At 38.3% G+C, this 12527-nt stretch overlaps 1 protein-coding gene across 3 annotated transcripts in view; it reads right to left on the bottom strand.

Moving 5' to 3' along the window:
• Positions 1-12527, bottom strand: part of LOC124605477 (nuclear pore complex protein Nup98-Nup96) — a 135603-nt gene that overhangs the window by 92625 nt on the left and 30451 nt on the right. For all 3 annotated transcript variants that reach the window (XM_047137194.1, XM_047137196.1, XM_047137195.1), the window contains one exon: positions 224-339. In XM_047137194.1, coding sequence (XP_046993150.1) covers positions 224-339 — 116 coding nt within the window. The remainder of the gene's footprint in view (positions 1-223; positions 340-12527) is intronic.

The raw sequence follows: 12527 nt of genomic DNA, 5'->3' as shown, positions 1-12527 counted from the left end.
AAAGGCAATGGTAAATCTCCGATATAAAGCATGAATATTTTTTGTAAAGACATATGCGAATAAGAACTGCCTATATTATAACCCTCTGTACTTAACAATTTATAATTCTGTCTATAAACGTAGATGGAAGTTGGTAGACACCATTTATTTCATAGTGTATTGTCAAGTTGTAACAATTTATTTACTAAACTTCATACACTCTTCCGTTAACTTCAAGTATTACCTGTCCTTGATTCTGCTGTGTTCCGAAGGCTCCAAAACCAGTAGCTGCTGGAGTTCCAAATCCTGTGGATGGCTGTGAGGTAGCAGTGCCAAATAAACCAGTTTGTGGAGCAACAGCTGTAATAACAAATTTCCAATTTGTCTATAAGATGGCAAACATTTGCATGAAAAATACATGCTTGTAGACACACACACACACACACACACACACACACACACACACACGAGAGAGAGAGACGGAGAGAGAGAGAGAGAGAGAGAGAGAGAGACTTACTGAAAGCACTAGCAATACACCTATACCTAATTGACTGTTCCAAAAGGAAAACTCTTTGTGCATCATAACCTAATTTTTTGTGCAATAAACATTGTTGCTGCTGTACCACAACAGACACTTTTGGCTATAACAAAGTTTCCCATCTCTTCCATATCAACCTTTTCACTTCTATCTACTGATCAGCATTCTTCGCGAGATTCAGATTTTTGCATTTGGATTCCCCTTTAGAAATTATCCTCAGTATTATTGACATTTATTGTCCATTGGAACAACTGTACTGACACAATGGGTTTTATGGTGGATAGCTTCTGCGAACTAACCCCACAAATAATAGCACTGCTCAACCTTGGTACACTTAACTTGCTTCAGTTACAAGACAATTTTTTAATCAATATTAACTGATTGAACTTGAGTAGCCATGATTTCTTCTTCTTTCTTCGTTCTTCCCAAATTCTCTTCATACGTTCACTGTGTTCTCTCTCACGTTCTTCCAACCATCTTTTCCCCGTTCTGTTCTCGGTATGTTCTTGTTTAAGTGTGTGTTTCTGTATGATATTTCTAAACTGTTCTCTGTTGTTTATGTTGTCTTGTGTGATCCCCAGTTCTTTAATGTCTTCTTCTGCTTCAGTCATCCACTTTGTCTTGTTTTTGCTCTTGTTTACTATCTAAAAGATTTGTCTTATGAGCCTGCTTTTATTCATCCTGCTGATACGTCCATAAAATTTCATCCTTCTCTTTCTAATGGTGTCTGTTATTGTTTCTATGTCTTTGTAAATCTCTCTAGTTGGCCTCTTCATCCAAATTCCTTCCCAGAACACTGGTCCATATATTTTCCTCAGAATTTTTCTTTCCTGCTTTTCAATCTCTCTGATCTTAGTATGACCAAGAATCACTGTAGTTTCTGCAGCATAAAGTGCTCCTGGTAGGACTACTGTGCTGTAATGCCTTAGTTTCGCACTGACAGAAATAGATTTCTTATTACAGTGATTCCAAGTAAACTTATACGCTTTTTGTAATCTGGAGATTCTATCTTTCTTGTCTGTTGAGTTCAGTCCTGATGGTTGGCTTATCTCTCCCAGATATCTGAAGTGGGCAACTTGTGGCACTTTTCCGTATTGAGTAATAATGGGGAGATTATCTATAGGTTTGTTTTCCATATACTGTGTTTTCTCGTAGGAGATTTGTAGCCCGGTTTTCTGTGAGATTTTGTGCAGTTTTTCCAATGCAAGTCTGGCTTCCCCTCTCTTGTTCATTAGAATGGTAAGATCATCCGCAAAAGCCAGACACTTCACCCTAATTCTCTGCTCTTTTTTAATCCCAAGCTGAATTCCTTTTATTTCCTTTTCCCATGTCCTCGTAATTTTTTCCAGCACCATGTTAAACAGAAGGGGGGGACATTCCATCTCCCTGGCGAACACCAATATGAATATGAAATGCTTCTGATGTTTCTCCCACGAATTTAACTTTGGAGGCTGTATCTGTTAATGCCTGTTGAATAATTGACCTTGTTTTCCTGTCAATCCTGAACTACTCTAAGGTGTGAAATAACGTTTGTCCATCTATTGAATCATAAGCCTTTTTAAAATCGACAAAAGTTACCACAGTATTTCTACATCTTCTAATTTGCAAAATTGTTTTTAAGTTCCATATCTGTTCGATGCAAGATCGACCTTTGCAAAACCCTGCCTGATACTCCGCTATTAACTCGTCCACTTGTTCCTCTAGCCTGTTCAACAGAGCGTTTGAAAGAATTTTGTATATTACAGGGGGCAATGCAATTTCCCTGTAATTATTTGGATCAGTTTTTGCACCTTTTTCGTGGAGAGGGTGAATTAATGCGCATTTCCATTCTGCAGGTATTTGTTCAGTTTCCAAAATATTTGATATAATTCTGTGGGTTGCTTGTGGGAGATTACTGTTATTTAATTTCCATACTTCTCCTATGATTCCGTCTTTCCCCAGAGACTTCTTGTTCTTCAAAGAGTTGATTATTTCCTTTACCTCTTTAGGTGATATTCAAGCTTTTTACAGCGATTTTCTTTTTTAGCCCTTCTATCCATGATTTGCACGCAAAAGAACCCATAGTCCGTAAACATCTTCCAATTTCATTTTGATCTGCTTGAAGATCAAGATATTATACCACAAATCAGCTTAAAGCAAACACCTAAAGACTCAAGTGTGTGCTTTTCATTTGAGACCTAAGAAAGCTAGTCATTAGTTGATGAAACTATGGTCAGGAGTTGAATTACAACACTGCTACACTCCAAAATACCTAGGAGTGATGCTGGACATACCTCTCACTTCCAAGAGAAACTACATGAATCACGAGTTGAAAGTTCCGTCCAAAAACAATCTGTTAAGAAAATTGGCTGGATCACAGTAGGAGAGTCACCCTGAAACCATTCAAATCTCTGCACTTTCATTAGTCTATTCTGAAGCAGAGTACACTTGTCCTGTTTGGTATAGTTCATCACATGCCGAACAGGTAGAATAACTCTTCAATAACACCTGCACAATTATACCAGGTTGTCTGAAATCTACTCATGTCAAATGGATTTACCACCTTGTAGGTGTAGCATCACCTCCTATTCAAAGAGAAACTGCAGCGAATTAGGAATGAAAGAAAGTTGAACAAGAACAAACCCATCCCCTGTAAGGGCAAAAATCGCATTCACAGCAATTGAGATCAAGGAAGTGTTCCTTAGAACATCAACAATACTTACTACTACTGCTGGAAACATAAGTGTCAGCTTTGAAGGAAGAAGACCTCCTTTCCCTCTGGTTGGAAAAAATGTTTCTGAAACTCTGGCTCCAGGGCATGATGAGGAATGGATGACCTGGAAATCTCTGAATAGGCTGAGATCAGGAGAGGGTGTATCAAGGCTTAATCTGGCAAGGTGGGGCTACAGCAGAGAAAACAATATTAAGTGTGATTGTGGAGAAGTCCAGACTGTCCAGCAAATGCTTCAGTGTTAAACATTCCAGCCGTCTGTAGCGCAGAAGACCTCCATCAAGCAGCAGAAAATGGATAGCAAGTGACCAAATTTTGGTCAAAGACTATATGACATGTTAACTGTGCGCCTATGTATGTCAATTGTACAAATTACGAGTCATAAAGTATTCTGTAATTCTGATGAAGGGTTGGTTGATGCTCTAAGAATGATGTCAAAAGCCACAATAACAAAACCGGCAGCTTCAACTGGAAGCAGCTGTAGTGGCCAGTTCTGAAGATTTTTCAGTGAATTAGGGTAGATACTAGCAAATTGATGAGAGAAACAATTGCAGAGCAATTTAATTCTAAAAAAAACACAGTGGTATGATGACAACACTGACAACATAGTACTGAAGTGGTGTAAAAGTTTTTATTTTGTGCTGAATAATAAAAAAAATAAATATCATGCAAACTTTGTTTGTTCTTTATAATGTTGAAAAAAAATCATATAAAATGTTACATGAAGCCACAGTTCTGAAAGACTGGACAAATCAATGACCACAAGGTATGTAGATCCGGAAGAGTTATGGATTTGAGAATTTACTATAGACCAATCCACGAATGATGGCGGATCGCACAGCTCGAGACATGGGCAGGGATTATATTGTTGCCAGTTTTAGGTGACAGGTGCAGTAAGCACATAAATGCACTAAGCACTTGAAGGAAATGCGTATACTGCACATTATGTCTGTCATTTGATTGTCAATTACCACCACCGTCACTCATGACAACTCTTAATGATGGCTACAACATTCACTGCGGTATGCTGAGAACAGTACTGAATGCTCACTGGTTGTCGGAGAATGCATGACGTAGATGCGCAGCAGCAACCTAATCTTGACTGTATCTGTCTGCAACTCAATGGCCTCCTCTACGATGTGAGTAGCAATCTACTCCTTTTCATATTGTTGTTTCAACCTGGACTTTCCACTGTTTAATAAGACACAATGATAGATCTCATGAACAAAATCAAATGTATGTCATCACATGAATTTTACCCCTTAGATCTCAAGGACAGGAGGTGTTGTGATATCTAAAGATATTAAATAAATACAATTTGCTGAAAGTACAGTACCGCAAAGTGGTGGTGTTATGGAACATTACAATATCAAATTACTAATATATTAAAAGCAGAAACATTAGTTGCAAAAATTCCTGCAAGGATAAAGATGAAGAAAGTGGAATGAGATGGCCAATAGGCTTGTTACCTCCAGTTCTATTTCAATATATTTCCCACAAGAAAATATGCACTAGAAAACTTATGGATTTATGTATACTCACCTGCGATTCCTTTCTGCATTTAACAATAATTCCTTGAAGTCTTGATACTCTTTTTTATTTTACTCCTATAACAATACTTCACATCATTTTCTGAGATGTGAGGAAGACAAAGCACACCCATTCAGATAGTCATGGGTGTTGCAAGTGCCACTTCCAGGATTGAGGGGAAAGGGGGGGGGGGGGGGGCGCATGCTGGCCCTGGATATATCCACCCAGCAGATTAACGATGAGGGTCTGTTTGCCATCTTGCCTGAATGTGGTTTTCAGGCACTTTTCACACACCCCACTTGCTGAATACAAAGGATGGAACCCATGTCCCACATCAGTTACACAATTCGCAAACATTTAGAAAACTTTCACTCACTTCCACATGAGTAACAACACACACACACACACACACACACACACACACACACACACTTACAGCTGGGGTGCACTTATTCCAGTCCGGGGTAATAAGGTGGTGAAAAGTGCATTCAGCCACCCCTTTAACTAACCATGCCAAATCTGTTCATAACCATGCCGTTCCTGCACTGGTGTGGGACAAAGGCACAAGAAAAAGACAAAGAGGGACACAAAGCACGTTAAGATATAAGTACTACAAACAAATGACTGCCTAAATTTTTAGATGTCTCATCATAATGCTTAGATTACCATTGTCAGAATCCAATTTCAGAACTGGATTTCAAGCTATATTGTACATAGCTAGAGTGAATAAGTACCATGATGATATTGTGAGAAATATTTATAACAAAACAATGAAGACCACTGAGCAGGAAACGTGTCCCAGTTACAAACAGTAATGCACAGGAAAAAAATTTTTACTTTAATTTACCCTGGGATTTTTAGTACTAGAATTGTTATGATTTTCGAAAAATTAGGTGTGGGTGTCATTTTCAACTGAAGATACGCTCTGTAAATAGTTAATTAATAATATTCATAAATTTAATTTTTTCCAAGAGTCAGATGGTTACACATTACAGTGTGCCAATTATAATGTAATTTATGTGGGGCAGACAGGTAGAAAACTTTAAGTAGGATATCGTGAGCATGTTGCACTGGATGGGAAAGATATTACCAACAGATTCAACTTTGCGGCATATTTGATTGATACGGGTCATGCTCCTCCTCACTTGACATCGCAGTTTAAATTGCGGCACAGGAAGAAAAAGGCAGATATCTCAATCTCCTTGAGGAAATTGAGACTTTCTGCAATTTGAAATCTCTTAATTGCACATTGCTCAATGAGGAGACATTTCGAAAAGTGTCCATTTTTGGGAACACTTTGAGAGCTGCCTAGCACATGGCAAGAAATCTGTCCTCAAAGTCAGCAATGGGAGATAAGCTTAACCGGTACGACGCTCTCTCTTATACAGCGCAACATGTTGTTTCAGGATATGAGCCTAAACTTCGTGTGCATTTAGGCAAGCCTCTTCTTCAGCAATTTTTGCTATGCGGTATTTAACAGGTTTCCTAATAGCATGTGGTGGATATTACTTTTTAGCCTTATTTGCAATGTATATTTGACATATCAGGGTGTATACACGAAGAAAGAAAAAAAATTTCTGGATTTTTCCCAGACCTCCAGGTTAAAAATACATTTTCTCCCAGATGAAAATACACTTTTTCCATGTTAAGTGACAGTATTCTTTCTGTCAGAACTGTAAAGCTTATCAATCCTTTGAACAGATATTGTTTTATACAGCAGCGTAGAATTTCTCGGCACTTTAGAAAACAAAACTCAGGGGGGGAAAACACGTTTTGGAAAGATCTTTGATGTGCAGCAACATGTACGCTGAATATTTTCGTATTACGAAATTATAAATTCGAATTCCACCAACAGGAAAAGTTAATGGTTTAAGTTAATATACATAGTGTTGCTACAAGAAAACAAAAGCTTTTGCATATAATATTTGTCTCCGAGATTTATAAGCTACAACAGAAGCTAATCTTTCACATATAATGTTGATCTGTTTAGCGCATGTTACACTTTAAGATACGTCACACAAATATGCAAGTAAAATTTTTAATACCAACTTAAATCTCTGATCTTCTGGGCTCTAAATTCTTCTAAATGGTTTGTCACCAAAGAGTTGATTTTTAAATGAGAACAAGCGCTCTGCAATTTAAGAAATTCATCATACATTGTTGCACGTACTTCATCTTGTGTAAACGGAAATTTACTTTGAAAATAACACTTTTCGAACAACAATTCCCAATATTTTCCCACTACCTGGATAAGAGGTGTCACAACCCCTTGCGCAGCTACAGTGATGTAGGAAGCCTGTATGTTCGTATGTGTAAAACATTAAAAGATCTTAATTATGTCATAAAAGAAACAAGACATAAGAGGATAGTCCAAGAGTGTCGGAATTTCATGAACCATACTAAAATGCACAGTTTGCCTTAAAGCGCACATTCGTATGTCCACATTCCCAATGACGTAGGCCTCGACCTGATATTAAGCTTTTCAGTGTGGTTTTTGGGACATAAATTTTCTTGGAGTACCAGTACTGTATTATCTCATGTTTGGTTCTTTATTATGGCATAATGCCATATATGCTGGAAGATGAAAATGTGCACTTCAAATGCAGCGAAAAGTTGAAACTAGCCAATGGTGTGGAATTAAATACTTCGTTTCAAATAAATTTACTTAGCAGTAAAGGTTAATAAAAGCCCAATTTCTTTAGCAAACCGACAAAAATAACTTTATTGTTCTGCACGGCGATTAATGCTCGATTGTCAGAAAGGTGGAAATAAAATAAAATCTGAAACTAGTAAAATATTTTAGCCTTCCGTAATTATGTTAATGTATTTTAATTCACTTGATGGCTCCCAGCCACAGAAATCCATCTTGTTTTCATTTGACGTGAGAGCACTAAATGAAGAGCAAACAGAAAAATCACTAAATGTAAACACTGGTCACATGGAGACTACAACCCCCCCCCCCCCTTCCCCCGACTATAACTCACGACTGCTCTGCACACCAGAACGTCAAAAATTAAAAAACGACTTTTCAAAAATAACTAATTTTGTAGCGCACATCTTTCTGAAGAGTCTGATACATAAAACATATATTTTCGAGGAAATGTAAGAGATGTTATTTGGTTTTAAGTGTGCCGCAATGCAGTCCCACGCCTCTTCAAACAACATTCCTTTGCTCTGTTGAACTCAAACGTGTAACGGATTCCATCAAACTATTTCAGGAAAGTGGAAATTAAAATGTCTTGTAGAGCCCCTCCTGCCCCCAGTCGGCCGGTTTGACATCTTGCCCCCACTTAAAAATAAAATCACAATTAATACTGGATGTGATTATTTGTAACCGGGAGAACAAGAACTCCATAAAATTTGGACTCTTTATTGCCTATTAGCTAATAGCTTGATCTTCTGTGTGACATAAAATTAAATATAGGGTACCCAAAACCAGGAAAGACAAGAGACAGGCAAGACAGTATGCATTTTTTCAATTCTTAGGTCCTAGCGATTTCTCTCTCTAATCTTGCTAGAGCTTTACATGGCGTGCTTTCCTATCTGCGAAAGGACTATCACCAGATCAAAGTTCGCCAAACGTTTTGCTACATGAAAAATCAAAATATCGTCGTCTAATACTGAAAAAGGTGTTAATACAAATAGTACCCAAGACAGGTGTGGTTTCTCAATCTGATTACGTCTATTTTGTCACTGTGTGCTGGATAAAACAAAATAGGCATTTCTAATATTGCAACAACTGTAACACACACCAAATAAGCGAGACTGTTTCGGCAATAATGATCATTTTTATAGTATGACAATATAATTCACGAAGTACCAATACGAACTACCTATTTGGCCTACTACAATCAAAAAGCTTTATGTTAGGAAATAGTTTCACATTTCATTCATACAATCCAGTTTCTCATGCACGAGACTGAAAAGTAGTAGTATGAAATTCTTGTATAAATTTGGAATTGTCATATACTTCAATAATTTGTGTGATGTCCCTGTTTCTTCTCCTTCCTCGTTCTAACAGTCTTGTCATCACTAATTCTGTAACTATTCCTACCACTGTCTAAACTCATTCTCCTGTTAACTTTACTAACCCTGCCACAATCACCGGTTAAGTTATCAAGTGGTTATTCTCTGGTTAGGCATTATTACGTGTTCATACAATGCGTTTTCCGTGCTACTCCCAGAATGGAACTTAAGCGGCTGCTAGCCAGGGACTACAACTGGTCCTGTCAAGTGTAGCTGGCTAAAAATTTTCTGTCTGAATTTCACTTTCTTGGATACACCGAGAAGATAATACGTAATCTTTCTTACTTGTTATTCCTGTTAGTCGTTTATTTCCACTCTGGTAGTCTGACTATGGATTTTGCTAGTAATTATAACAATGCTGCACATTTGCAAACCGAATCAACCACATAAACAAGCAGCAGTTGGCATTCACCGGTTTGGCTTTATTCCGCTCAGCTCGTATAGCCCCGTCCTGTTTTGTCTGCAGGAAAGTCCATGTCTAGATGTGAAGAGGATTCCCCTGGCAGACATCACATGCACCACGCACGCATTCAAAAATAAACTTATAATTCGTTCAGAAATCAAGTTAGAATGTGTTCAAAAATGTCGAATAACCGGTAGGGGCACGTTTCAAAATAATATGAATAATCGATAGACCGACGTGCGCTGGATGCTAGGTGCTTTGTAAAAGGTTTTTTCCTCAAGAATATGAATTTGGCCCCTCTCCACGAAATTGCCACCCGGTTCAGATACCACAGTTTACTCTGACCTCTTTAACATCTGTTTCTTTAATATTCCTTTCCTTAGAAAAGTTACAATGAACTTCATTGATGTCAGTATTAGTACATGTTGCAATAAACGGATCTCACATTTTCAACCAAAAGTAACTTCATAGTATCTATTTCTGTCTTGTTACACCTTCTTCATTTTTGGATACAGGAAAATGCCTAATAATATCAGAAGACCTTGTTCTAACATTGACAGGACATTTATGAGGCGTGTTTTTTATGCAAGATCCTTTCTGTTGTAGACACTAATAGTTCACACGCATACAGCAACGAGCTCGTGCATCGGGTACCGGCATGCCTCGGAACAACTGTGCTCAGTTTCAGCTCTGTAGCTAACCTGTACAGCTTTGTTCTGTGCTTTCAAAATATCTAAGACAATCAACTCGCCCTTTGCGTGTGAGGTTCACTCAGTGATATGGTTTTTGTCAGCAAGGAACCAGTCTGCTGCAGAAATTCACTGTGAAGTGTACAGTGATACTGTTATGAGTAAAAGCCATGTACGTAAGTGGGTACGAAATCCAAACATGGCCATGACAACGTGCATGATGAGGACTGCTCCCTTCGCCCTTCATTGGTTACAGACTATTTGGTGGCTTCAGTTGAAGCGAGGATTCGTTAGAAGAGGCACTTCACAATAACAGGTATCTCAAACGAATTCCCTAACGTGTCGAAATCAGTGCTTTACAATGTTGTTTCTGAACACCTAAAGTTTAGGAAACTGTGCTCCCGTTGGGTCCCAAAACTCCTAACAGAGGACCACAAAAACCAAAGATTTGTGTGTGCGATGAAGTTCTTGACTCATTATCACGAAGAAGGTGATGGCTTCTTGAGTCAGATCGTAACTGGAGACGAAACATGGGTTTCACAAAACGAGTTTTGCATATCATGCCCGTATCAAAGCAACAGAGCATGGAATGAAGACACACACACACACACACACACACTTGCCTGTAAAGGGGAAGGCCAAACAGACTCCGTCCCAGCACAAAATCGTGGCGTCGGTGTTTTGGGATAGGCATGGTTGGTCGACTTCATGCAGTGAGGAACCACTATCAATGCAGAAGCCTACTGCCAAACCCTGAGAAAGCTACGCAGAGCGATTCAAAACAAAAGACGTGGCATGCTGGCAAAGGGAATTGTCCTTTTGCACGACAATGCAAGACCTCACACGGCAGATCAGACCCGTGATTTACTGGACAGTTTTGGCTGGGAAGTTTTAGACCACCCACCCTACAGTCCTGATCTTGCGCCAAACGATTACCATCTGTTCCTCCACCTCAAACAACACCTCAGTAGTAACCGTTACAATGATAACAACATGAAAAATGGCAGTGAACTCTAGGTTATCAGAGCGGGCGGCAAGTTTTTATGAAGAGGGTATTTTAAAATTGGTTGAGAGGTACGATACGTGTTTCAACAAACTTGGCAACTATGTCGAAAAATAGAGTGAAGTATGTAGTTTCTGGAAATAAATTTACTTTTTGAAAATAACCTATCATTGTGTACTTATGTTCAAATGGACCTTCCTTAAAAAAACATGCCTCGTACTTTTCCTCCATTTAGCTATTCTATTTTTCCTACGAGAAACACATCCTCTTAAATTACTTCTTCCTGTGGCTGACATTCATGATTTTCTGACACTTCTTGTTTCGTTCCCAAATCATGACCACTTTCATGTACAAAATTCTTGTTCTCAGCTCATGGAACCATTCCAGCATACATCAGGAGCTCTGCTAAATTTTGATCTAAGTTTTTTTCACCTTTGACATTTATTCCATAACTAAAGTGCAGGTAATATTAGCTTCTTGTAGGTAAACGTTCTAGGTACAAAGCAAATTAATTGCAAGTAGTTTCAATAAGCCTAAAATCATGCACATGAAAGTTAGTCCGAACATAGGAAAGCAGTAAAGTAACACTCACATCTACTTTGTTTCAGATTCCAACAGTAGTGCTTGTGCAGATGAGCAGAGTCCTCCAAGCTATAATAACATTTTATAAATGATGAAACCCTGCGTAACTGAAAGCCAATGATGACTGAATTTAATGGAAGGAGAGTTAACGGAAAGGTACTGAAAATGGCACCAATTCACTCCAGCCCAGTCAGACAAAATAGTGACAAACATCTCCACACAAGCAATGGAGGATTAAGAACCAGGTAATCCTGAGTTTTCATCACAAACCCTACATTTCTCTATAGTTCACTCTTCTTGGTAACAATGCCTGTTTAATAGATCTTAACAATAATACTATAAAGTATTGACTGCTATTCATCATATAAAGGAGACTAGATTTTCAAATAGGCACACCGAAATGACTGCTACACATTTAAGTTGTAGGCCAAGGGCCTTCTTCCACGACCAGTGTCTCGGGCACGTGCAGCAGTCTTTTTGTTGTCCCTGTCTGTTACTCAATGTTTCCTCTTAGTGGTGTGTAGCAATCTATATTTTCGTAATATTGTTATTCCATCCTGGACTTCCCATTGTCTTAATACACGTTAGGTATTCTTATCAACAGTACGAAGTTTGCAAAGAGAGAAAACCTCGGTTTGAGCTTGTAAATAAATCGTTTGCTCCCTTACCACCAAAATACTAGTAAAAGCTGATTGAATATGCACACTACAAAGCAAAAACCTGTTTTTCTGAGTGGTTCGATTTATGCAGCTAACCCTTTCAAACAAGGGAATGTTGTCAAATCAGCAAATCTACTGGCAGATCACATGTGCTGTTCAAGTAGAAATGCTGTGTGACAAGCAATCATGAGCTTTTTAAATAGTTGTTCACATGATATTTGTAAATTAAAACAACACGTTGTGAATGGCTCACTTTTGAATGTGAAATATCTTTTGTGCCAAAACTAGGTTGCACCATGCGACTTAAAAAAATGGAACTATCCAAAGTAAACCCATTCTATTGTAGTGAAAGAGCTAGAGAATACTCTGGTAGTAAAAGAGTAGTTTAATAGCAATGGGAGTTCACAA

This window comes from Schistocerca americana, chromosome 3 (genome assembly GCF_021461395.2).
Source record: "Schistocerca americana isolate TAMUIC-IGC-003095 chromosome 3, iqSchAmer2.1, whole genome shotgun sequence".
NCBI lineage: Eukaryota > Metazoa > Arthropoda > Insecta > Orthoptera > Acrididae > Schistocerca > Schistocerca americana.
Note: the sequence above shows the minus strand (reverse complement) of the source record. Positions and strands in the feature narration are given on the sequence as shown.